The following is a 22,442-nucleotide window of genomic DNA, read 5'->3' on the forward strand; positions in this document are numbered from 1 at the left end:
CAGGTGCTGTCGATTTCATAGAGTCCTGTGTGGGGTACACGGGTGCTGTGGATTTCCTGGGGTCCTGTGTGGGGTACACGGGTGCTATGGATTTCCTGGGGTCCTGTGTGGGGTACATGGGTGCTGTGGATTTCCTGGGGTCCTGTGTGGGGTACACGGGTGCTGTGGATTTCTTGGGGTACTGTGTGGGGTACACGGGTGCTGTGGGTTTCCTGGGGTCTTGTGTGGGGTACATGGGTGCTGTGGATTTCCTGGGGTCTTGTGTGGGGTATACTGGTGCTGTGGATTTCCTGGGGTCCTGTGTGGGGTACACTGGTGCTGTGGATTTCTTGGGGTTCTGTGTGGGGTACACGGGGGGGCTGTGGATTTCCTGGGGTCCTGTGTTGGGTACACGGGGGGCTGTAAATTTCCTGATTTCCTGGGGTACTGTGTTGGGTACACTGGGGGCTGTGGATTTCATAAGGCCCTGTATGGGGTACACTGGTGCTGTGGATTTCCTGGGGTCCTGTGTTGGGTACACGGGTGCTGTGGATTTCCTGGGGTCCTGTGTGGGGTACACGGGTTCTGTGGGTTTCCTGGGATCCTGTGTTGGGTACTCGGGTGCTGTGGGTTTCCTGGGGTCCTTTGTGGGGTACACGGGTGCGGTGGACTTCCTGGGGTCCTGTGTGGGCTACACAGGTGCTGTGGATTTCATAGGGTCCTGTGTGGGGTAGATGGGTGCTGTGGATTTTTGGGGGTCCTATGTGGGGTACACGGGTGCTGGGGATTTCCTGGGGTCCTCTGGTTTGGTACACTGGTTATGGGGATTTCCTCGGGTCCTGTGTGGGGTACACGGGTGCTGAGGATTTCCTGGGGTCCCTTGTGGGGTACACTAGTGCTATGGATTTCCTGGGGTCCTGTGTGGGGTACATGGGTGCTTTGGATTTCCTGGGGTCCTGTGTGTGGTACACGGGTGCTGTGGATTTCCTGGGTTCCTGCGTGGGGTACACTGGTGCTATGGATTTCCTGGGGTCCTGTGTGGGGTACATGAGTGCTGTGGATTTCTTGGAGTCCTGTGTGGGGTACTCGGGTGCTGTGGATTTTTTGGGGTCCTATGTGGGGTACACGTGTGCTGTGGATTTCCTGGGGTCCTTTGTGGGGTACACGGGTGCTGTAGATTTCCTGGAGTCCTGTGTGGGGTACACTGGTGCTTTGGATTTCCTTGGGTCCTGTGTGTGGTACACGGGTGCTGTGGATTTCCTGGGGTCCTGTGTGGGGTACTCGGGTGCTGGGGATTTCCTTGGGTCCTGTGTGGGGTAAATGGGTGCTGTGGATTTCCTGGGGTCCTGTGTGGGGCACACGGGTGCTGTTGATTTCTTGGGGTCCTGTGTGGGGTACACGGGTGCTGTGGATTTTTTGGGGTCCTGTGTGGGGTACACGGGTGCTGTGGATTTCCTGGGGTCCTGTGTGGGGTACAAGGGTGCTGTGGATTTCCTGGGGTCCTGTGTGGGGTACATGGGTGCTATGGATTTCCTGGGGTCCTGTGTGGGGTACACGGTTGCTGTAGATTTGTTGGGGTCCTGTGTGGGGTACACGGGTGCTGTGGATTTCATAGGGTCCTCTGTGAGGTGGATGGGTGCTGTGGATTTTTGGGGCTCCTATGTGGGGCACATGGGTGCTGGGTATTTCTTGGGGTCTTGTGTGGGGTACACGGGTGCTGGGGATTTCTTGGGATCCTGTGTGGGGTATACGGGTGCTGGGGATTTCCTGGGGTCCTGTGTGGGGTACACTGGTGCTATGGATTTCTTGGGTCCTGTGTGGGGTACATAGGTGCTGTGGATTTCTTGGGGTCCTGTGTGGGGTACACAGGTGCTGTGGATTTCATAGGGTCCTGTGTGGGTTACACGGGTGCTGTGGGTTTCCTGGGGTCCTGTGTGGGGTACACTGGTGCTGTGGATTTCCTGGGGTCCTGTGTTGGGTACTCGGGTGCTGTGGGTTTTCTGGGGTCCTGTGTGAGGTACACGGGTGCTGTGGATTTCCTGGGGTCCTGTGTGGGGTACACAGGTGCTGTCGATTTCATAGAGTCCTGTGTGGGGTACACGGGTGCTGTGGATTTCCTGGGGTCCTGTGTGGGGTACACGGGTGCTATGGATTTCCTGGGGTCCTGTGTGGGGTACATGGGTGCTGTGGATTTCCTGGGGTCCTGTGTGGGGTACACGGGTGCTGTGGATTTCTTGGGGTACTGTGTGGGGTACACGGGTGCTGTGGGTTTCCTGGGGTCTTGTGTGGGGTACATGGGTGCTGTGGATTTCCTGGGGTCTTGTGTGGGGTATACTGGTGCTGTGGATTTCCTGGGGTCCTGTGTGGGGTACACTGGTGCTGTGGATTTCTTGGGGTTCTGTGTGGGGTACACGGGGGGGCTGTGGATTTCCTGGGGTCCTGTGTTGGGTACACGGGGGGCTGTAAATTTCCTGATTTCCTGGGGTACTGTGTTGGGTACACTGGGGGCTGTGGATTTCATAAGGCCCTGTATGGGGTACACTGGTGCTGTGGATTTCCTGGGGTCCTGTGTTGGGTACACGGGTGCTGTGGATTTCCTGGGGTCCTGTGTGGGGTACACGGGTTCTGTGGGTTTCCTGGGATCCTGTGTTGGGTACTCGGGTGCTGTGGGTTTCCTGGGGTCCTTTGTGGGGTACACGGGTGCGGTGGACTTCCTGGGGTCCTGTGTGGGCTACACAGGTGCTGTGGATTTCATAGGGTCCTGTGTGGGGTAGATGGGTGCTGTGGATTTTTGGGGGTCCTATGTGGGGTACACGGGTGCTGGGGATTTCCTGGGGTCCTCTGGTTTGGTACACTGGTTATGGGGATTTCCTCGGGTCCTGTGTGGGGTACACGGGTGCTGAGGATTTCCTGGGGTCCCTTGTGGGGTACACTAGTGCTATGGATTTCCTGGGGTCCTGTGTGGGGTACATGGGTGCTTTGGATTTCCTGGGGTCCTGTGTGTGGTACACGGGTGCTGTGGATTTCCTGGGTTCCTGCGTGGGGTACACTGGTGCTATGGATTTCCTGGGGTCCTGTGTGGGGTACATGAGTGCTGTGGATTTCTTGGAGTCCTGTGTGGGGTACTCGGGTGCTGTGGATTTTTTGGGGTCCTATGTGGGGTACACGTGTGCTGTGGATTTCCTGGGGTCCTTTGTGCGGTACACGGGTGCTGTAGATTTCCTGGAGTCCTGTGTGGGGTACACTGGTGCTTTGGATTTCCTTGGGTCCTGTGTGTGGTACACGGGTGCTGTGGATTTCCTGGGGTCCTGTGTGGGATACACGGGGGGGCTGTGGATTTCCTGGAGTCCTGTGTTGGGTACTCGGGTGCTGTGGATTTCCTGGGGTCCTTTGTGGAGTACATGGGTTCTGTGGATTTCCTGGGGTCCTGTGTGGGGTACACGGGTGCTGTGGGTTTCCTGGGATCCTGTGTTGGGTACTCGGGTGCTGTGGGTTTCTTGGGGTCCTTTGTTGGGTACACGGGTGCGGTGGACTTCCTGGGGTCCTGTGTGGGCTAAACAGGTGCTGTGGATTTCATAGGGTCCTGTGTGGGGTAGATGGGTGCTGTGGATTTTTGGGGGTCCTATGTGGGGTACACGGGTGCTGGGGATTTCCTGGGGTCCTGTGTGGGGTACACGGGTGCTGGGGATTTCCTGGGTTCCTGCGTGGGGTACATGGGTGCTGTGGATTTCTTGGGGTCCTGTGTGGGGTACATGGGTGCTGTGGATTTCTTGGAGTCCTGTGTGGGGTACTCGGGTGCTGTGGATTTCCTGGGGTCCTGTGTGGGGTACTTGGGTGCTGTGGATTTCTTGGGGTCCTGTGTGGTGTACTCGGGTGCTGTGGATTTCCTGGGGTCCTGTGTGGGGTACACGGGTGCTATGGATTTCTTGGGGTCCTGTGTGGGGTATTCGAGTGCTGTGGATTTCCTGGGGTCCTGTGTGGGGTACATGGGTGCTGTGAATTTCCTGGGGTCCTTTGTGGGGTACATGGGTGCTGTGGATTTCCTGGGGTCCTGTGTGGGGTACACTGGTGCTGTGGATTTCTTGGGGTCCTGTGTGGGGTACACGGGTGCTGTGGATTTCTTGGGGTCCTGTGTGGGGTACACGGGTGCTGTGGATTTCCTGGGGTCCTGTGTGGGGTACACGGATGCTGTAGATTTCCTGGGGTCCTGTGTGGGGTACACGGGTGATGTGGATTTCATAGGGTCCTGTGTGGGGTACACGGGTGCTGTGGGTTTCCTGGGGTCCTGTGTGGGGTACATGGGTGCTGTGGAGAGGATATTTGGGGTACACGGGTACTGCGGAGTGGATATTTGGGGTACACGGGTGCTGTGGAGTGGATATTTGATGTATACGGGTGCTGCGGAGTGGATATTTGAGGTACACGGGTGCTGTGGAGTGGATATTTTGGGTACACGGGTGCTGTGGAGAGGATATTTGGGGTACACGGGCGCTGTGGAGAGGATATTTGGGGTACACGGGCGCTGTGGAGAGGATATTTGGGGTACACGGGTGCAGTGGAGAGGATATTTGGGGTACACGGGTGCTGCGAGAGGATATTTGGGGTACACGGGTGCTGCGGAGTGGATATTTGGGGTACACGGGTGCTGCGGAGTGGATATTTGAGGTACACGGGTGCTGCGGAGTGGATATTTGGGGTACACGGGTGCTGTGGAGAGGATATTTGAGGTACACTGGTGCTGTGGAGTGGATATTTGGGGTACACGGGTGCTGTGGAGTGGATATTTGTGGTACACGGGTGCTGTGGAAATGATATTTGAGGTACACGGGTGCTGTGGAGAGGATATTTGAGGTACACGGGTGCTGTGGAGAGGATATTTGGGGTACACGGGTGCTGTGGAGAGGATATTTGAGGTACACGGGTGCTGTGGAGTGGATATTTGGGGTACACGGGCGGTGGAGTGGATATTTGGGGTACACGGGTGCTGTGGAGTGGATATTTGGGGTACACGGGTGCTGTGGAGAGGATATTTGGGGTACACGGGAGCTGTGGAGTGGATATTTGGGGTACACGGGCGCTGTGGAGTGGATATTTGGGGTACACGGGCGCTGTGGAGTGGATATTTGGGGTACACGGGTGCTGTGGAGTGGATATTTGGGGTACACGGGTGCTGTGGAGAGGATATTTGGGGTACACGGGAGCTGTGGAGTGGATATTTGGGGTACACGGGCGCTGTGGAGTGGATATTTGAGGTACACGGGCGCTGTGGAGTGGATATTTGGTGTACACGGGCGCTGTGGAGAGGATATTTGGGGTACACTTGCGCTGTGGAGAGGATATTTGGGGTACACGGGCGCTGTGGAGTGGATATTTGGGGTACACGGGCGCTGTGGAGAGGATATTTGGGGTACACGGGCGCTGTGGAGAGGATATTTGGGGTACACGGGCGCTGTGGAGAGGATATTTGGGGTACACGGGCGCTGTGGAGAGGATATTTGGGGTACACTTGCGCTGTGGAGAGGATATTTGGGGTACACGGGCGCTGTGGAGAGGATATTTGGGGTACACGGGCGCTGTGGAGAGGATATTTGGGGTACACTTGCGCTGTGGAGAGGATATTTGGGGTACACGGGTGCTGTGGAGAGGATATTTGGGGTACACGGGCGCTGTGGAGTGGATATTTGGGGTACATGGGCGCTGTGGAGTGGATATTTGGGGTGCACTTGCGCTGTGGAGAGGATATTTGGGGTACATGGGCGCTGTGGAGTGGATATTTGGGGTGGACTTGCGCTGTGGAGAGGATATTTGGGGTACACGGGCGCTGTGGAGTGGATATTTGGGGTACACGGGTGCTGTGGAGAGGATATTTGGGGTACACGGGCGCTGTGGAGTGGATATTTGGGGTACACGGGCGCTGTGGAGAGGATATTTGGGGTACACAGGCGCTGTGGAGAGGATATTTGGGGTACACTTGCGCTGTGGAGAGGATATTTGGGGTACACGGGCGCTGTGGAGTGGATATTTGGGGTACACGGGCGCTGTGGAGAGGATATTTGGGGTACACGGGCGCTGTGGAGTGGATATTTGGGGTACATGGGCGCTGTGGAGTGGATATTTGGGGTGCACTTGCGCTGTGGAGAGGATATTTGGGGTACAGGGGCGCTGTGGAGTGGATATTTGGGGTACACGGGCGCTGTGGAGAGGATATTTGGCGTATACGGGCGCTGTGGAGTGGATATTTGGGGTACATGGGCGCTGTGGAGTGGATATTTGGGGTGCACTTGCGCTGTGGAGAGGATATGTGGGGTACACGGGGGCTGTGGAGTGGATATTTGGGGTACACGTGCACTGTGGAGTGGATATTTGGGGTACACGGGCGCTGTGGAGTGGATATTTGAGGTACACGGGCGCTGTGGAGTGGATATTTGGGGTACACGTGCACTGTGGAGTGGATATTTGGGGTACACGGGTGCTGTGGAGAGGATATTTGGGGTACACGGGCGCTGTGGAGTGGATATTTGGGGTACACGGGCGCTGTGGAGAGGATATTTGGGGTACACTTGCACTGTGGAGTGGATATTTGGGGTACACGGGCGCTGTGGAGAGGATATTTGGGGTACACGGGCGCTGTGGAGTGGATATTTGGGGTACATGGGCGCTGTGGAGTGGATATTTGGGGTGCACTTGCGCTGTGGAGAGGATATTTGGGGTACAGGGGTGCTGTGGAGTGGATATTTGGGGTACACGGGCGCTGTGGAGAGGATATTTGGCGTATACGGGCGCTGTGGAGTGGATATTTGGGGTGCACTTGCGCTGTGGAGAGGATATTTGTGGTACACGGGGGCTGTGGAGTGGATATTTGGGGTACACGTGCACTGTGGAGTGGATATTTGGGGTACACGGGCGCTGTGGAGTGGATATTTGGGGTACATGTGCACTGTGGAGAGGATATTTGGGGTACACGGGCGCTGTGGAGTGGATATTTGAGGTACACGGGTGCTGTGTAGAGGATATTTGGGGTACACGGGCGCTGTGGAGTGGATATTTGGGGTACACGGGCGCTGTGTAGAGGATATTTGGGGTACACGGGCGCTGTGGAGTGGATATTTGGGGTACATGGGCGCTGTGGAGTGGATATTTGGGGTGCACTTGCGCTGTGGAGAGGATATTTGGGGTACATGGGCGCTGTGGAGTGGATATTTGGGGTGGACTTGCGCTGTGGAGAGGATATTTGGGGTACACGGGCGCTGTGGAGAGGATATTTGTGGTACACGGGGGCTGTGGAGTGGATATTTGGGGTACACGTGCACTGTGGAGTGGATATTTGGGGTACACGTGCACTGTGGAGTGGATATTTGAGGTACACGGGCGCTGTGGAGTGGATATTTGGGGTACACGTGCACTGTGGAGAGGATATTTGGGGTACACGGGCGCTGTGGAGAGGATATTTGGGGTACATGGGCGCTGTGGAGAGGATATTTGGGGTACACGGGCGCTGTGGAGTGGATATTTGAGGTACACGGGCGCTGTGGAGTGGATATTTGGGGTACACGTGCACTGTGGAGAGGATATTTGGGGTACACGGGCGCTGTGGAGTGGATATTTGGGGTACATGGGCGCTGTGGAGTGGATATTTGGGGTACACGGGCGCTGTGGAGAGGATATTTGGGGTACACGGGCGCTGTGGAGTGGATATTTGGGGTACATGGGCGCTGTGGAGTGGATATTTGGGGTACCCGTCGCGTTGATCCGGACAGTGAAGAGTTACTGAACTTTCCTCTGTAGAGAGGAGGCTGCGGGGCGCTGATTGGCTGGAGCTGCGCCCCTGTGGGCGGGGCCGGCACCTTTCTCTGGGAGGCAGCAGAGCAGAGGCCGCTCCACCTAGAGACGAGCGGCGTCCGAGAGATGAGCGGCGCGGGGCTGCTGCGGAGGCTGCTGAGCCTGAGCGCCGTGCTGGGGCTGCTGGGCCGCGGCGGGGGCCTGCGACATACGGTGTACTGGAACAGCAGCAACCCCAGGTGAGAGAGAGCGCCCCCTGCAGGAGAGGTGTGTGCTGGCCCCGCCCCTCCCTCTGTCCCGCCCCGCCTACTCTACATCCCTCCCTCCCCCCGCTGTACTCTACATCCCCCCCGCTGTACTCTACATCCTCCCCCGCTGTACTCTACATCCCCCCCGCTGTACTCTACATCCCCCCCCGCTGTACTCTACATCCCCCCCCCCCGCTGTCCTCTACATCCCCCCCCCCGCTGTACTCTACATCCCCCCCCGCTGTACTCTACATCCCCCCCGCTGTACTCTACATCCCCCCCGCTGTACTCTACATCCCCCCCCGCTGTCCTCTACATCCCCCCCCCGCTGTCCTCTACATCCCCCCCCCGCTGTCCTCTACATCCCCCCCCCCGCTGTACTCTACATCCTCCCCCGCTGTACTCTACATCCCCCCCCGCTGTACTCTACATCCCCCCCCCGCTGTCCTCTACATCCCCCCCCCGCTGTCCTCTACATCCCCCCCCCGCTGTCCTCTACATCCCCCCCCCGCTGTCCTCTACATCCCCCCCCGCTGTCCTCTACATCCCCCCCCGCTGTCCTCTACATCCCCCCCCCGCTGTCCTCTACATCCCCCCCCCGCTGTCCTCTACATCCCCCCCCCGCTGTCCTCTACATCCCCCCCCCGCTGTCCTCTACATCCCCCCCCCGCTGTCCTCTACATCCCCCCCCGCTGTCCTCTACATCCCCCCCCGCTGTCCTCTACATCCCCCCCCCGCTGTCCTCTACATCCCCCCCCCGCTGTCCTCTACATCCCCCCCCCGCTGTCCTCTACATCCCCCCCCCGCTGTCCTCTACATCCCCCCCCGCTGTCCTCTACATCCCCCCCCGCTGTCCTCTACATCCCCCCCCCGCTGTCCTCTACATCCCCCCCCCGCTGTCCTCTACATCCCCCCCCGCTGTCCTCTACATCCCCCCCCGCTGTCCTCTACATCCCCCCCCGCTGTCCTCTACATCCCCCCCCGCTGTCCTCTACATCCCCCCCCGCTGTACTCTACATCCCCCCCCGCTGTACTCTACATCCCCCCCCCCGCTGTACTCTACATCCCCCCCCGCTGTACTCTACATCCCCCCCGCTGTACTCTACATCCCCCCCGCTGTACTCTACATCCCCCCCGCTGTACTCTACATCCCCCCCGCTGTACTCTACATCCTCCCCCGCTGTACTCTACATCCTCCCCCGCTGTACTCTACATCCTCCCCCGCTGTACTCTACATCCTCCCCCGCTGTACTCTACATCCCCCCCGCTGTACTCTACATCCCCCCCGCTGTACTCTACATCCCTCCCCGCTGTACTCTACATCCCTCCCCGCTGTACTCTACATCCCTCCCCGCTGTACTCTACATCCCTCCCCGCTGTACTCTACATCCCTCCCCGCTGTACTCTACATCCCCCCCGCTGTACTCTACATCCCCCCCTCTACATCCCCCCCGCTGTACTCTACATCCCCCCCGCTGTACTCTACATCCCCCCCCTCTGTCCTCTACATCCCCCCCCTCTACATCCCCCCACCCGCTGTACTCTACATCCCCCCCTCTGTCCTCTACATCCCCCCTCTACATCCCCCCCCGCTGTACTCTACATCCCCCCCGCTGTACTCTACATCCCCCCCCGCTGTACTCTACATCCCCCCCCGCTGTACTCTACATCCCCCCCGCTGTACTCTACATCCCCCCCCGCTGTACTCTACATCCCTCCCTCCCCCGCTGTACTCTACATCCCCCCCCGCTGTACTCTACATCCCCCCCGCTGTACTCTACATCCCCCCCCCCCGCTGTACTCTACATCCCCCCCCCGCTGTACTCTACATCCCCCCCCCGCTGTACTCTACATCCCCCCCCCGCTGTACTCTACATCCCCCCCCGCTGTACTCTACATCCCCCCCCGCTGTACTCTACATCCCCCCCGCTGTACTCTACATCCCCCCCCACTGTACTCTACATCCCTCCCTCCCCCGCTGTACTCTACATCCCCCCCGCTGTACTCTACATCCCCCCCGCTGTACTCTACATCCCCCCCGCTGTACTCTACATCCCCCCCCGCTGTACTCTACATCCCCCCCCCGCTGTACTCTACATCCCCCCCGCTGTACTCTACATCCCCCCCCGCTGTACTCTACATCCCCCCCCGCTGTACTCTACATCCCCCCCCGCTGTACTCTACATCCCCCCCCCGCTGTACTCTACATCCCCCCCCGCTGTACTCTACATCCCCCCCCGCTGTACTCTACATCCCCCCCCGCTGTACTCTACATCCCTCCCTCCCCCGCTGTACTCTACATCCCCCCCGCTGTACTCTACATCCCCCCCGCTGTACTCTACATCCCCCCCGCTGTACTCTACATCCCCCCCCGCTGTACTCTACATCCCCCCCGCTGTACTCTACATCCCCCCCGCTGTACTCTACATCCCCCCCCGCTGTACTCTACATCCCCCCCCGCTGTACTCTACATCCCCCCCCGCTGTACTCTACATCCCCCCCCGCTGTACTCTACATCCCCCCCCGCTGTACTCTACATCCCCCCCCGCTGTACTCTACATCCCCCCCGCTGTACTCTACATCCCCCCCCCGCTGTACTCTACATCCCTCCCTCCCCCGCTGTACTCTACATCCCTCCCTCCCCCGCTGTACTCTACATCCCCCCCGCTGTACTCTACATCCCCCCCGCTGTACTCTACATCCCCCCCGCTGTACTCTACATCCCCCCCCGCTGTACTCTACATCCCCCCCCGCTGTACTCTACATCCCCCCCCACTGTACTCTACATCCCTCCCTCCCCCGCTGTACTCTACATCCCCCCCGCTGTACTCTACATCCCCCCCGCTGTACTCTACATCCCCCCCGCTGTACTCTACATCCCCCCCGCTGTACTCTACATCCCCCCCGCTGTACTCTACATCCCCCCCGCTGTACTCTACATCCCCCCCCGCTGTACTCTACATCCCCCCCCGCTGTACTCTACATCCCCCCCCGCTGTACTCTACATCCCCCCCCGCTGTACTCTACATCCCCCCCCGCTGTACTCTACATCCCCCCCGCTGTACTCTACATCCCCCCCGCTGTACTCTACATCCCCCCCCGCTGTACTCTACATCCCCCCCCGCTGTACTCTACATCCCCCCCGCTGTACTCTACATCCCCCCCCGCTGTACTCTACATCCCCCCCCGCTGTACTCTACATCCCCCCCCGCTGTACTCTACATCCCCCCCCGCTGTACTCTACATCCCCCCCCGCTGTACTCTACATCCCCCCCGCTGTACTCTACATCCCCCCCGCTGTACTCTACATCCCCCCCGCTGTACTCTACATCCCCCCCCGCTGTACTCTACATCCCCCCCCGCTGTACTCTACATCCCCCCCCGCTGTACTCTACATCCCCCCCCGCTGTACTCTACATCCCCCCCCGCTGTACTCTACATCCCCCCCCGCTGTACTCTACATCCCCCCCCGCTGTACTCTACATCCCCCCCGCTGTACTCTACATCCCCCCCCGCTGTACTCTACATCCCCCCCCGCTGTACTCTACATCCCCCCCGCTGTACTCTACATCCCCCCCGCTGTACTCTACATCCCCCCCCGCTGTACTCTACATCCCCCCCCGCTGTACTCTACATCCCCCCCCGCTGTACTCTACATCCCCCCCCGCTGTACTCTACATCCCCCCCCGCTGTACTCTACATCCCCCCCCCGCTGTACTCTACATCCCCCCCCCGCTGTACTCTACATCCCCCCCCCGCTGTACTCTACATCCCCCCCCGCTGTACTCTACATCCCCCCCCCGCTGTACTCTACATCCCCCCCCCGCTGTACTCTACATCCCCCCCCCGCTGTACTCTACATCCCCCCCCGCTGTACTCTACATCCCCCCCCGCTGTACTCTACATCCCCCCCCGCTGTACTCTACATCCCCCCCCGCTGTACTCTACATCCCCCCCCCCCGCTGTACTCTACATCCCCCCCCCCCCGTACTCTACATCCCCCCCCCCGCTGTACTCTACATCCCCCCCCCCGCTGTACTCTACATCCCCCCCCCCGTACTCTACATCCCCCCCGCTGTACTCTACATCCCCCCCCGCTGTACTCTACATCCCCCCCCGCTGTACTCTACATCCCCCCCCGCTGTACTCTACATCCCCCCCCGCTGTACTCTACATCCCCCCCCGCTGTCCTCTACATCCCCCCCCGCTGTCCTCTACATCCCTCCCTCCCCCCCTGCTGTCCTCTACATCCCTCCCTCCCCTGTAGCTGCTGACTCTGTCCCCCTCTCTCTCTCTTTCTCTGTAGCTGCTGACTCTGTCCCCCTCTCTCTCTCTTTCTCTGTAGCTGCTGACTCTGTCCCCCTCTCTCTCTCTTTCTCTGTAGCTGCTGACTCTGTCCCCCTCTCTCTCTCTTTCTCTGTAGCTGCTGACTCTGTCCCCCTCTCTCTCTCTTTCTCTGTAGCTGCTGACTCTGCCCCCTCTCTGTCTCTTTCTCTGTTGCTGCTGACTCTGTCCTCCTCTCTTTCTCTGTAGCTGCTGACTCTGCCCCCTCTCTCTTTCTCTGTAGCTGCAGACTCTGCCCCCTCTCTTTCTCTGTAGCTGCAGACTCTGCCCCCTCTCTTTCTCTGTAGCTGCAGACTCTGCCCCCTCTCTTTCTCTGTAGCTGCAGACTCTGCCCCCTCTCTTTCTCTGTAGCTGCAGACTCTGCCCCCTCTCTTTCTCTGTAGCTGCAGACTCTGCCCCCTCTCTTCCTTTCTCTGTAGCTGCTGACTCTGCTCCCCCTCTCTCTTCCTCTGTAGCTGCTGACTCTGTCCCCCTCTCTCTCTCTTTCTCTGTAGCTGCTGACTCTGTCCCCCTCTCTCTCTCTTTCTCTGTAGCTGTTGACTCTGCCCCCTATCTCTTTTTCTGTAGCTGCTGACTCTGCCCCCCTCTTTCTCTGTAGCTGCTGACTCTGTCCCCCTCTCTCTTTCTCTGTAGCTGCTGACTCTCTCTTTCTCTGTAGCTGCTGACTCTCTCCTCTCTTTCTCTGTAGCTGCTGACTCTGCCCCCTCTCTGTAGCTGCTGACTCTGCCCCCCTCTCTCTTCCTCTGTAGCTGCTGACTCTGCTCCCCCTCTCTCTTTCTCTGTAGCTGCTGACTCTGTCCCCCTCTCTCTTTCTCTGTAGCTGCTGACTCTCTCCTCTCTTTCTCTGTAGCTGCTGACTCTGCCCCCTCTCTTTCTCTGTAGCTGCTGACTCTGCTCCCCCTCTTTCTCTGTAGCTGCTGACTCTGCTCCCCCTCTCTTTCTCTGTAGCTGCTGACTCTGCTCCCCCTCTCTCTTCCTCTGTAGCTGCTGACTCTGTCCCCCTCTCTCTCTCTTTCTCTGTAGCTGCTGACTCTGTCCCCCTCTCTCTCTCTTTCTCTGTAGCTGCTGACTCTGCCCCCTCTCTGTCTCTTTCTCTGTTGCTGCTGACTCTGTCCTCCTCTCTTTCTCTGTAGCTGCTGACTCTGCCCCCCTCTCTCTTTCTCTGTAGCTGTTGACTCTGCCCCCTATCTCTTTTTCTGTAGCTGCTGACTCTGCCCCCCTCTCTTTTTCTGTAGCTGCTGACTCTGCCCCCCTCTTTCTCTGTAGCTGCTGACTCTGCCCCCCTCTCTCTTTCTCTGTAGCTTCTGACTCTGCCCCCCTCTCTCTTTCTCTGTAGCTGCTGACTCTGCCCCCCTCTCTCTTTCTCTGTAGCTGCTGACTCTGCCCCCCTCTCTCTTTCTCTGTAGCTGCTGACTCTGCCCCCCTCTCTCTTTCTCTGTTAGCTGCTGACTCTGCCCCCCTCTCTCTTTCTCTGTAGCTGCTGACTCTGCCCCCTCTCTCTTTCTCTGTAGCTGCTGACTCTGTCCTCCTCTCTTGCTCTGTAGCTGCTGACTCTGCCCCCTCTCTCTTTCTCTGTAGCTGCTGACTCTGTCCTCCTCTCTTGCTCTGTAGCTGCTGACTCTGTCCTCCTCTTTCTCTGTAGCTGCTGACTCTGCCCCCTCTCTCTCTTCCTCTGTAGCTGCTGACCCTGCCCCCTCTCTTTCTCTGTAGCTGCTGACTCTGCCCCCTCTCTCTTTCTCTGTAGCTGCTGACTCTGCCCCCTCTCTCTTTCTCTGTAGCTGCTGACTCTGCCCCCTCTCTCTTTCTCTGTAGCTGCTGACTCTGCCCCCCTCTCTCTTCCTCTGTAGCTGCTGACTCTGCTCCCTCTCTTTCTCTGTAGCTGCTGACTCTGCTCCCCTCTTTCTCTGTAGCTGCTGACTCTGCTCCCCCTCTCTTTCTCTGTAGCTGCTGACTCTGCCCCCTCTCTCTCTTCCTCTGTAGCTGCTGACTCTGCTCCCCCTCTCTCTTTCTCTGTAGCTGCTGACTCTGCCCCCCTCTCTCTTTCTCTGTAGCTGCTGACTCTGTCCCCCTCTTTCTCTCTTTCTCTGTAGCTGCTGACTCTGCCCCCTCTCTTTCTCTGTAGCTGCTGACTCTGCCCCCTCTCTCTTTCTCTGTAGCTGCTGACTCTGCCCCCCCTCTTCCTCTGTAGCTGCTGACTCTGCCTCCTCCCTTCCTCTGTAGCTGCTGACTCTGCCTCCTCCCTTCCTCTGTAGCTGCTGACTCTGCCCCCTCTCTTCCTTTCTCTGTAGCTGCTGACTCTGCCCCCCTCTCTCTTTCTCTGTAGCTGCTGACTCTCTCCCCTCTTTCTCTTTAGCTGCTGACTCTGCCCCCCCCTCTCTTTCTCTGTAGCTGCTGACTCTGCCCCCCACTCTCTTTCTCTGTAGCTGCTGACTCTCTCCCCTCTCTCTGTAGCTGCTGACTCTGCCCCCCTCTCTTTCTCTGTAGCTGCTGACTCTGCTCCCCTCTCTCTTTCTCTGTAGCTGCTGACTCTGCTCCCTCTCTCTCGCTCCCTCTCTCTTTCTCTGTAGCTGCTGACTCTGCTCCCTCTCTCTCGCTCCCTCTCTCTTTCTCTGTAGCTGCTGACTCTGCCCCCCTCTCTCTTTCTCTGTAGCTGCTGACTCTGCCCCCCTCTCTCTTTCTCTGTAGCTGGTGACTCTGCTCTCGTCTTTCTCTGTAGCTGCTGACTCTGCCCCCCTCTCTCTTTCTCTGTAGCTGCTGACTCTGTCCCCTCTCTTTCTCTGTAGCTGCTGACTCTGCCCCCCCTCTCTCTTTCTCTGTAGCTTCTGACTCTGCCCCCCTCTCTTTCTCTGTAGCTGCTGACTCTGCCCCCCCCTCTCTCTTTCTCTGTAGCTGGTGACTCTGCTCTCGTCTTTCTCTGTAGCTGCTGACTCTGCTCCTCTCTCTTCCTCTGTAGCTGCTGACTCTGCTCCCCCTCTCTCTTTCTCTGTAGCTGCTGACTCTGCCCCCCTCCCTTCCTCTGTAGCTGCTGACTCTGCCCCCTCCCTTCCTCTGTAGCTGCTGACTCTGCCCCCTCTCTTCCTTTCTCTGTAGCTGCTGACTCTGCCCCCTCTCTCTTTCTCTGTAGCTGCTGACTCTGCCCCCCTCTCTTTCTCTGTAGCTGCTGACTCTGCCCCCCTCTCTCTTTCTCTGTAGCTGCTGACTCTGTCCCCCTTTTTCTCTTTCTCTGTAGCTGCTGACTCTGTCCCCCTCTCTCTTTCTCTGTAGCTACTGACTCTCTCCCCTCTTTCTCTGTAGCTGCTGACTCTGCCCCCTCTCTCTTTCTCTGTAGCTGCTGACTCTGCCCCCTCTCTCTTTCTCTGTAGCTGCTGACTCTGCCCCCTCTCTCTCTTTCTCTGTAGCTGCTGACTCTGCCCCCTCTCTCTCTCTTTCTCTGTAGCTGCTGACTCTGTCCCCCTCTCTCTTTCTCTGTAGCTGCTGACTCTCTCTTTCTCTGTAGCTGCTGACTCTCTCCTCTCTTTCTCTGTAGCTGCTGACTCTGCCCCCTCTCTCTGTAGCTGCTGACTCTGCCCCCCTCTCTCTTCCTCTGTAGCTGCTGACTCTGCTCCCCCTCTCTCTTTCTCTGTAGCTGCTGACTCTGTCCCCCTCTCTCTTTCTCTGTAGCTGCTGACTCTCTCCTCTCTTTCTCTGTAGCTGCTGACTCTGCCCCCTCTCTTTCTCTGTAGCTGCTGACTCTGCTCCCCCTCTTTCTCTGTAGCTGCTGACTCTGCTCCCCCTCTCTTTCTCTGTAGCTGCTGACTCTGCTCCCCCTCTCTCTTTCTCTGTAGCTGCTGACTCTGCTCCCCTCTCTCTTTCTCTGTAGCTGCTGACTCTGCTCCCTCTCTCTTGCTCCTTCTCTTTCTCTGTAGCTGCTGACTCTGCCCCTCTTTCTCTGTAGCTGCTGACTCTGCCCCTCTTTCTCTGTAGCTGCTGACTCTGCCCCTCTCTTTCTCTGTAGCTGCTGACTCTGCCCCTCTCTTTCTCTGTAGCTGCTGACTCTGCCCCCCTCTCTCTTTCTCTGTAGCTGCTGACTCTGCCCCCTCTCTTTCTCTGTAGCTGCTGACTCTGCTCCCTCTCTTTCTCTGTAGCTGCTGACTCTGCTCCCTCTCTTTCTCTGTAGCTGCTGACTCTGCTCCCTCTCTTTCTCTGTAGCTGCTGACTCTGCTCCCTCTCTTTCTCTGTAGCTGCTGACTCTGCTCCCTCTCTTTCTCTGTAGCTGCTGACTGTGCTCCCCCTCTCTTTCTCTGTAGCTGCTGACTCTGTCCTCCTCTTTCTCTGTAGCTGCTGACTCTGCCCCCTCTCTCTCTTTCTCTGTAGCTGCAGACTCTGCCCCCTCTCTTTCTCTGTAGCTGCAGACTCTGCCCCCTCTCTTTCTCTGTAGCTGCAGACTCTGCCCCCTCTTTCTCTGTAGCTGCAGACTCTGCCCCCTCTCTTTCTCTGTAGCTGCAGACTCTGCCCCCTCTTTCTCTGTAGCTGCAGACTCTGCCCCCTCTCTTTCTCTGTAGCTGCAGACTCTGCCCCCTCTCTTTCTCTGTAGCTGCAGACTCTGCCCCCTCTCTTTCTCTGTAGCTGCAGACTCTGCCCCCTCTCTTCCTTTCTCTGTAGCTGCTGACTCTGCTCCCCCTCTCTCTTCCTCTGTAGCTGCTGACTCTGCCCCCTCCCTCTCTTTCTCTGTAGCTGCTGACTCTGCCCCCTCCCTCTCTTTCTCTGTAGCTGCTGACTCTGTCCTCCTCTCTTTCTCCGTAGCTGCTGACTCTGCTCCCCCTCTCTCTTCCTCTGTAGCTGCTGACTCTGCTTCCTCTCTTTCTCTGTAGCTGCTGACTCTGCCCCCTCTCTTCCTTTCTCTGTAGCTGCTGACTCTGCTCCCCCTCTCTCTTCCTCTGTAGCTGCTGACTCTGCTTCCTCTTTCTCTGTAGCTGCTGACTCTGCCCCCTCTCTCTTTCTCTGTAGCTGCTGACTCTGCTCCCTTCTCTTCCTCTGTAGCTGCTGACTCTGTCCTCCTCTCTCTTTCTCTGTAGCTGCTGACTCTGCCCCCTCTCTCTTTCTCTGTAGCTGCTGACTCTGCTTCCTCTCTCTTCCTCTGAAGCTGCTGACTCTGCTCCCTCTCTCTTCCTCTGTAGCTGCTGACTGCCCCCTCCCTCTCTTTCTCTGTAGCTGCTGACTCTGCTCCCCTCTCTTCCTCTGTAGCTGCTGACTCTGTCCTCCTCTCTTTCTCTGTAGCTGCTGACTCTGCTCCCCCTCTCTTTCTCTGTAGCTGCTGACTCTGCTCCCCCTCTCTCTCTTTCTCTGTAGCTGCAGACTCTGCCCCCTCTCTTTCTCTGTAGCTGCAGACTCTGCCCCCTCTTTCTCTGTAGCTGCAGACTCTGCCCCCTCTTTCTCTGTAGCTGCAGACTCTGCCCCCTCTCTTTCTCTGTAGCTGCAGACTCTGCCCCCTCTTTCTCTGTAGCTGCAGACTCTGCCCCCTCTCTTTCTCTGTAGCTGCAGACTCTGCCCCCTCTCTTTCTCTGTAGCTGCAGACTCTGCCCCCTCTCTTCCTTTCTCTGTAGCTGCTGACTCTGCTCCCCCTCTCTCTTCCTCTGTAGCTGCTGACTCTGCCCCCTCCCTCTCTTTCTCTGTAGCTGCTGACTCTGCCCCCTCCCTCTCTTTCTCTGTAGCTGCTGACTCTGTCCTCCTCTCTTTCTCCGTAGCTGCTGACTCTGCTCCCCCTCTCTCTTCCTCTGTAGCTGCTGACTCTGCTTCCTCTCTTTCTCTGTAGCTGCTGACTCTGCCCCCTCTCTTCCTTTCTCTGTAGCTGCTGACTCTGCTCCCCCTCTCTCTTCCTCTGTAGCTGCTGACTCTGCTTCCTCTTTCTCTGTAGCTGCTGACTCTGCCCCCTCTCTCTTTCTCTGTAGCTGCTGACTCTGCTCCCTTCTCTTCCTCTGTAGCTGCTGACTCTGTCCTCCTCTCTCTTTCTCTGTAGCTGCTGACTCTGCCCCCTCTCTCTTTCTCTGTAGCTGCTGACTCTGCTTCCTCTCTCTTCCTCTGAAGCTGCTGACTCTGCTCCCTCTCTCTTCCTCTGTAGCTGCTGACTGCCCCCTCCCTCTCTTTCTCTGTAGCTGCTGACTCTGCTCCCCTCTCTTCCTCTGTAGCTGCTGACTCTGTCCTCCTCTCTCTTTCTCTGTAGCTGCTGACTCTGCTCCCCCTCTCTCTTCCTCTGTAGCTGCTGACTCTGCTTCCTCTCTTTCTCTGTAGCTGCTGACTCTGCCCCCTCTCTTCCTTTCTCTGTAGCTGCTGACTCTGCTCCCCCTCTCTCTTCCTCTGTAGCTGCTGACTCTGCTTCCTCTTTCTCTGTAGCTGCTGACTCTGCCCCCTCCCTCTCTTTCTCTGTAGCTGCTGACTCTGTCCTCCTCTCTCTTCCTCTGTAGCTGCTGACTCTGTCCTCCTCTCTCTTTCTCTGTAGCTGCTGACTCTGCCCCCTCTCTTTCTCTGTAGCTGCTGACTCTGCTTCCTCTCTCTTCCTCTGTAGCTGCTGACTCTGCCCCCTCTCTTTCTCTGTAGCTGCTGACTCTGTCCTCCTCTCTCTTTCTCTGTAGCTGCTGACTCTGCCCCCTCTCTCTTTCTCTGTAGCTGCTGACTCTGTCCTCCTCTCTCTTTCTCTGTAGCTGCTGACTCTGTCCTCCTCTCTCTTTCTCTGTAGCTGCTGACTCTGCCCCCCTCTCTTTCTCTGTAGCTGCTGACTCTGTCCCCCTCTTTCTCTCTTTCTCTGTAGCTGCTGACTCTGTCCCCCTCTCTCTTTCTCTGTAGCTACTGACTCTCTCCCCTCTTTCTCTGTAGCTGCTGACTCTGCCCCCTCTCTCTTTCTCTGTAGCTGCTGACTCTGCCCCCCTCTCTCTTCCTCTGAAGCTGCTGACTCTGCCCCCTCTCTCTTTCTCTGTAGCTGCTGACTCTGTCCTCCTCTCTCTTTCTCTGTAGCTGCTGACTCTGCTCCCCCTCTCTCTTTCTCTGTAGCTGCTGACTCTGTCCTCCTCTCTCTTTCTCTGTAGCTGCTGACTCTGCCCCCTCTCTCTTTCTCTGTAGCTGCTGACTCTGCCCCCCTCTCTCTTCCTCTGAAGCTGCTGACTCTGCCCCCTGTAGCTTCCTTGTTGTGTAGGACTCGGCTATAATGAGAAGCAGAGATTGGGGAGGGTGATGTCCATGGGGCTGCGAGTCACTGACGGGGTCTCAGCCCTGGAAGCTGAATATGAATCCCAGCCCCCTGCCCCCATTGTGTGCAGTGCTGAGCCCCCGCCCCGCGTCCCCTCGGCTGCAGGAAGGGCTTGTTATTTCGGGCAGCGGCCCCTCTGCTTGTGTTGGACCCGGCTGTGTTTTCCCATCTTGCTGGCTGCAGTGTGGATGGATGGAGCTGTTTATCTTGGCAGCGCTCTGCTCCCCGCACCCCGGCGCCAGCGCTCCGCGTCTCACAACTTCAGCCCTTGTTCACCAGCTCTGTGTGAGGAGTAGGCACTGCTGGGACTTGTAGGGACCTGTGGGTTCCGCTGGGACTTGTAGGGACCTGCGGGCCACGGGTGGGCGCCGCTGGGACTTGTAGGGACCTGCGGGCCACGGGTGGGCGCCGCTGGGACTTGTAGGGACCTGCGGGCCACGGGTGGGCGCCGCTGGGACTTGTAGGAACTTTCAGTCGTCATGTCTCTCTGATTACAGCTCCTTAGGTTGTCACTCCTGAATGGTAGTTACATGGTGGGAGCTGCTGTGATAGTGGAGCGCGTCATGTCATGGCAATAATCTGTGGGCACTGCTGGGATTTGAAGCGGCGCCCACCCGTGGCCGCAGGTTACTACAACTTGTAGGGACCTGCGGGCTGCGTGTGTTGTGTGACCGGCCCACTCTCTTTGTAAACTGCAGTTGACACTCATTTGCTCTTCGACTTTGTGTGACTACGGCTGTGTGGGCCGGGACCCCCGCTCTGTGTGACTACGGCTGTGTGGGCCGGGAACCCCGCTCTGTGTGACTACGGCTGTGTGGGCCGGGACCCCCGCTCTGTGTGACTACGGCTGTGTGGGCCGGGACCCCCGCTCTGTGTGACTACGGCTGTGTGGGCCGGGACCCCCGCTCTGTGTGACTACGGCTGTGTGGGCCGGGACCCCCGCTCTGTGTGACTACGGCTGTGTGGGCCGGGACCCCCGCTCTGTGTGACTACGGCTGTGTGGGCCGGGACCCCCGCTCTGTGTGACTACGGCTGTGTGGGCCGGGACCCCCGCTCTGTGTGACTACGGCTGTGTGGGCCGGGACCCCCGCTCTGTGTGACTACGGCTGTGTGGGCCGGGACCCCCGCTCTGTGTGACTACGGCTGTGTGGGCCGGGACCCCCGCTCTGTGTGACTACGGCTGTGTGGGCCGGGACCCCCGCTCTGTGTGACTACGGCTGTGTGGGCCGGGACCCCCGCTCTGTGTGACTACGGCTGTGTGGGCCGGGACCCCCGCTCTGTGTGACTACGGCTGTGTGGGCCGGGACCCCCGCTCTGTGTGACTACGGCTGTGTGGGCCGGGACCCCCGCTCTGTGTGACTACGGCTGTGTGGGCCGGGACCCCCGCTCTGTGTGACTACGGCTGTGTGGGCCGGGACCCCCGCTCTGTGTGACTACGGCTGTGCGGGCCGGGACCCCCGCTCTGTGTGGCTACGGCTGTGCGGGCCGGGACCCCCGCTCTGTGTGGCTACGGCTGTGCGGGCCGGGACCCCCGCTCTGTGTGGCTACGGCTGTGCGGGCCGGGACCCCCGCTCTGTGTGACTACGGCTGTGCGGGCCGGGACCCCCGCTCTGTGTGACTACGGCTGTGCGGGCCGGGACCCCCGCTCTGTGTGACTACGGCTGTGCGGGCCGGGACCCCCGCTCTGTGTGACTACGGCTGTGCGGGCCGGGACCCCCGCTCTGTGTGACTACGGCTGTGCGGGCCGGGACCCCCGCTCTGTGTGACTACGGCTGTGCGGGCCGGGACCCCCGCTCTGTGTGACTACGGCTGTGCGGGCCGGGACCCCCGCTCTGTGTGACTACGGCTGTGCGGGCCGGGACCCCCGCTCTGTGTGACTACGGCTGTGCGGGCCGGGACCCCCGCTCTGTGTGACTACGGCTGTGCGGGCCGGGACCCCCGCTCTGTGTGACTACGGCTGTGCGGGCCGGGACCCCCGCGCTGTGTGACTACGGCTGTGCGGGCCGGGACCCCCGCGCTGTGTGACTACGGCTGTGCGGGCCGGGACCCCCGCGCTGTGTGACTACGGCTGTGCGGGCCGGGACCCCCGCGCTGTGTGACTACGGCTGTGCGGGCCGGGACCCCCGCGCTGTGTGACTACGGCTGTGCGGGCCGGGACCCCCGCGCTGTGTGACTACGGCTGTGTGCGCTGGGGCCCTGATTTCTGTGAGATTACCCTCCCCCCCTCCCTGCGGGGTCCTGGCGTTGAGCAGCATACGATGGTTACGACCAGAGATCCATCCTGACGACGATCCCATCAGTCTCCAGTCAGCAGATGCCATGTGTGAGGAGCTGGGTCAGTGGTGACCAGGGTGGATATAGCCATGTCTGTGTGCGGCGGGGTGTAAGCGAGTGGGTCATTGTCGGCCGTGGACACAGGAATCTCTTGTTCTGTGTAACTGGTGTCAGTGCCGACTTCATTGTCATAATCTAGTGTGAACTGCTTTTGCAAGACCCAATGTATGTATGACACCTTACTGTTCAGAAGAGACGTGTGAGGATTATATAGAGCCGCGATCACATGAAGAAGAAGAGACGTGTGAGGATTATATAGAGCCACGATCACATGAAGAAGAGACGTGTGAGGATTATATAGAGCCGCGATCACATGAAGAAGAAGAGACGTGTGAGGATTATATAGAGCCACGATCACATGAAGAAGAAGAGACGTGTGAGGATTATATAGAGCCGCGATCACATGAAGAAGAGACGTGTGAGGATTATATAGAGCCACGATCACATGAAGAAGAAGAGACGTGTGAGGATTATATAGAGCCGCGATCACATGAAGAAGAAGAGACGTGTGAGGATTATATAGAGCCGCGATCACATGA

General features: G+C 58.6%; 1 protein-coding gene across 1 annotated transcript in view; it reads left to right on the forward strand.

Annotated features, from left to right (window-relative positions):
* Window positions 1–7,794: 7,794 nt before the first annotated feature.
* The window catches only part of LOC141152626 (ephrin-A2-like), a 29,068-nt gene continuing 14,420 nt past the window's right edge, over window positions 7,795–22,442 (forward strand). Inside the window, exon 1 of the mRNA XM_073637179.1 lies at window positions 7,795–7,997. Within this exon, the coding sequence (XP_073493280.1) occupies window positions 7,885–7,997 (113 nt within the window). The 5' untranslated portion in view covers window positions 7,795–7,884. The remainder of the gene's footprint in view (window positions 7,998–22,442) is intronic.

This window comes from Phyllobates terribilis, unplaced genomic scaffold, assembly GCF_046119375.1.
Source record: "Phyllobates terribilis strain yellow unplaced genomic scaffold, ASM4611937v1 Scaffold_6__1_contigs__length_29720123, whole genome shotgun sequence".
Lineage (NCBI taxonomy): Eukaryota > Metazoa > Chordata > Amphibia > Anura > Dendrobatidae > Phyllobates > Phyllobates terribilis.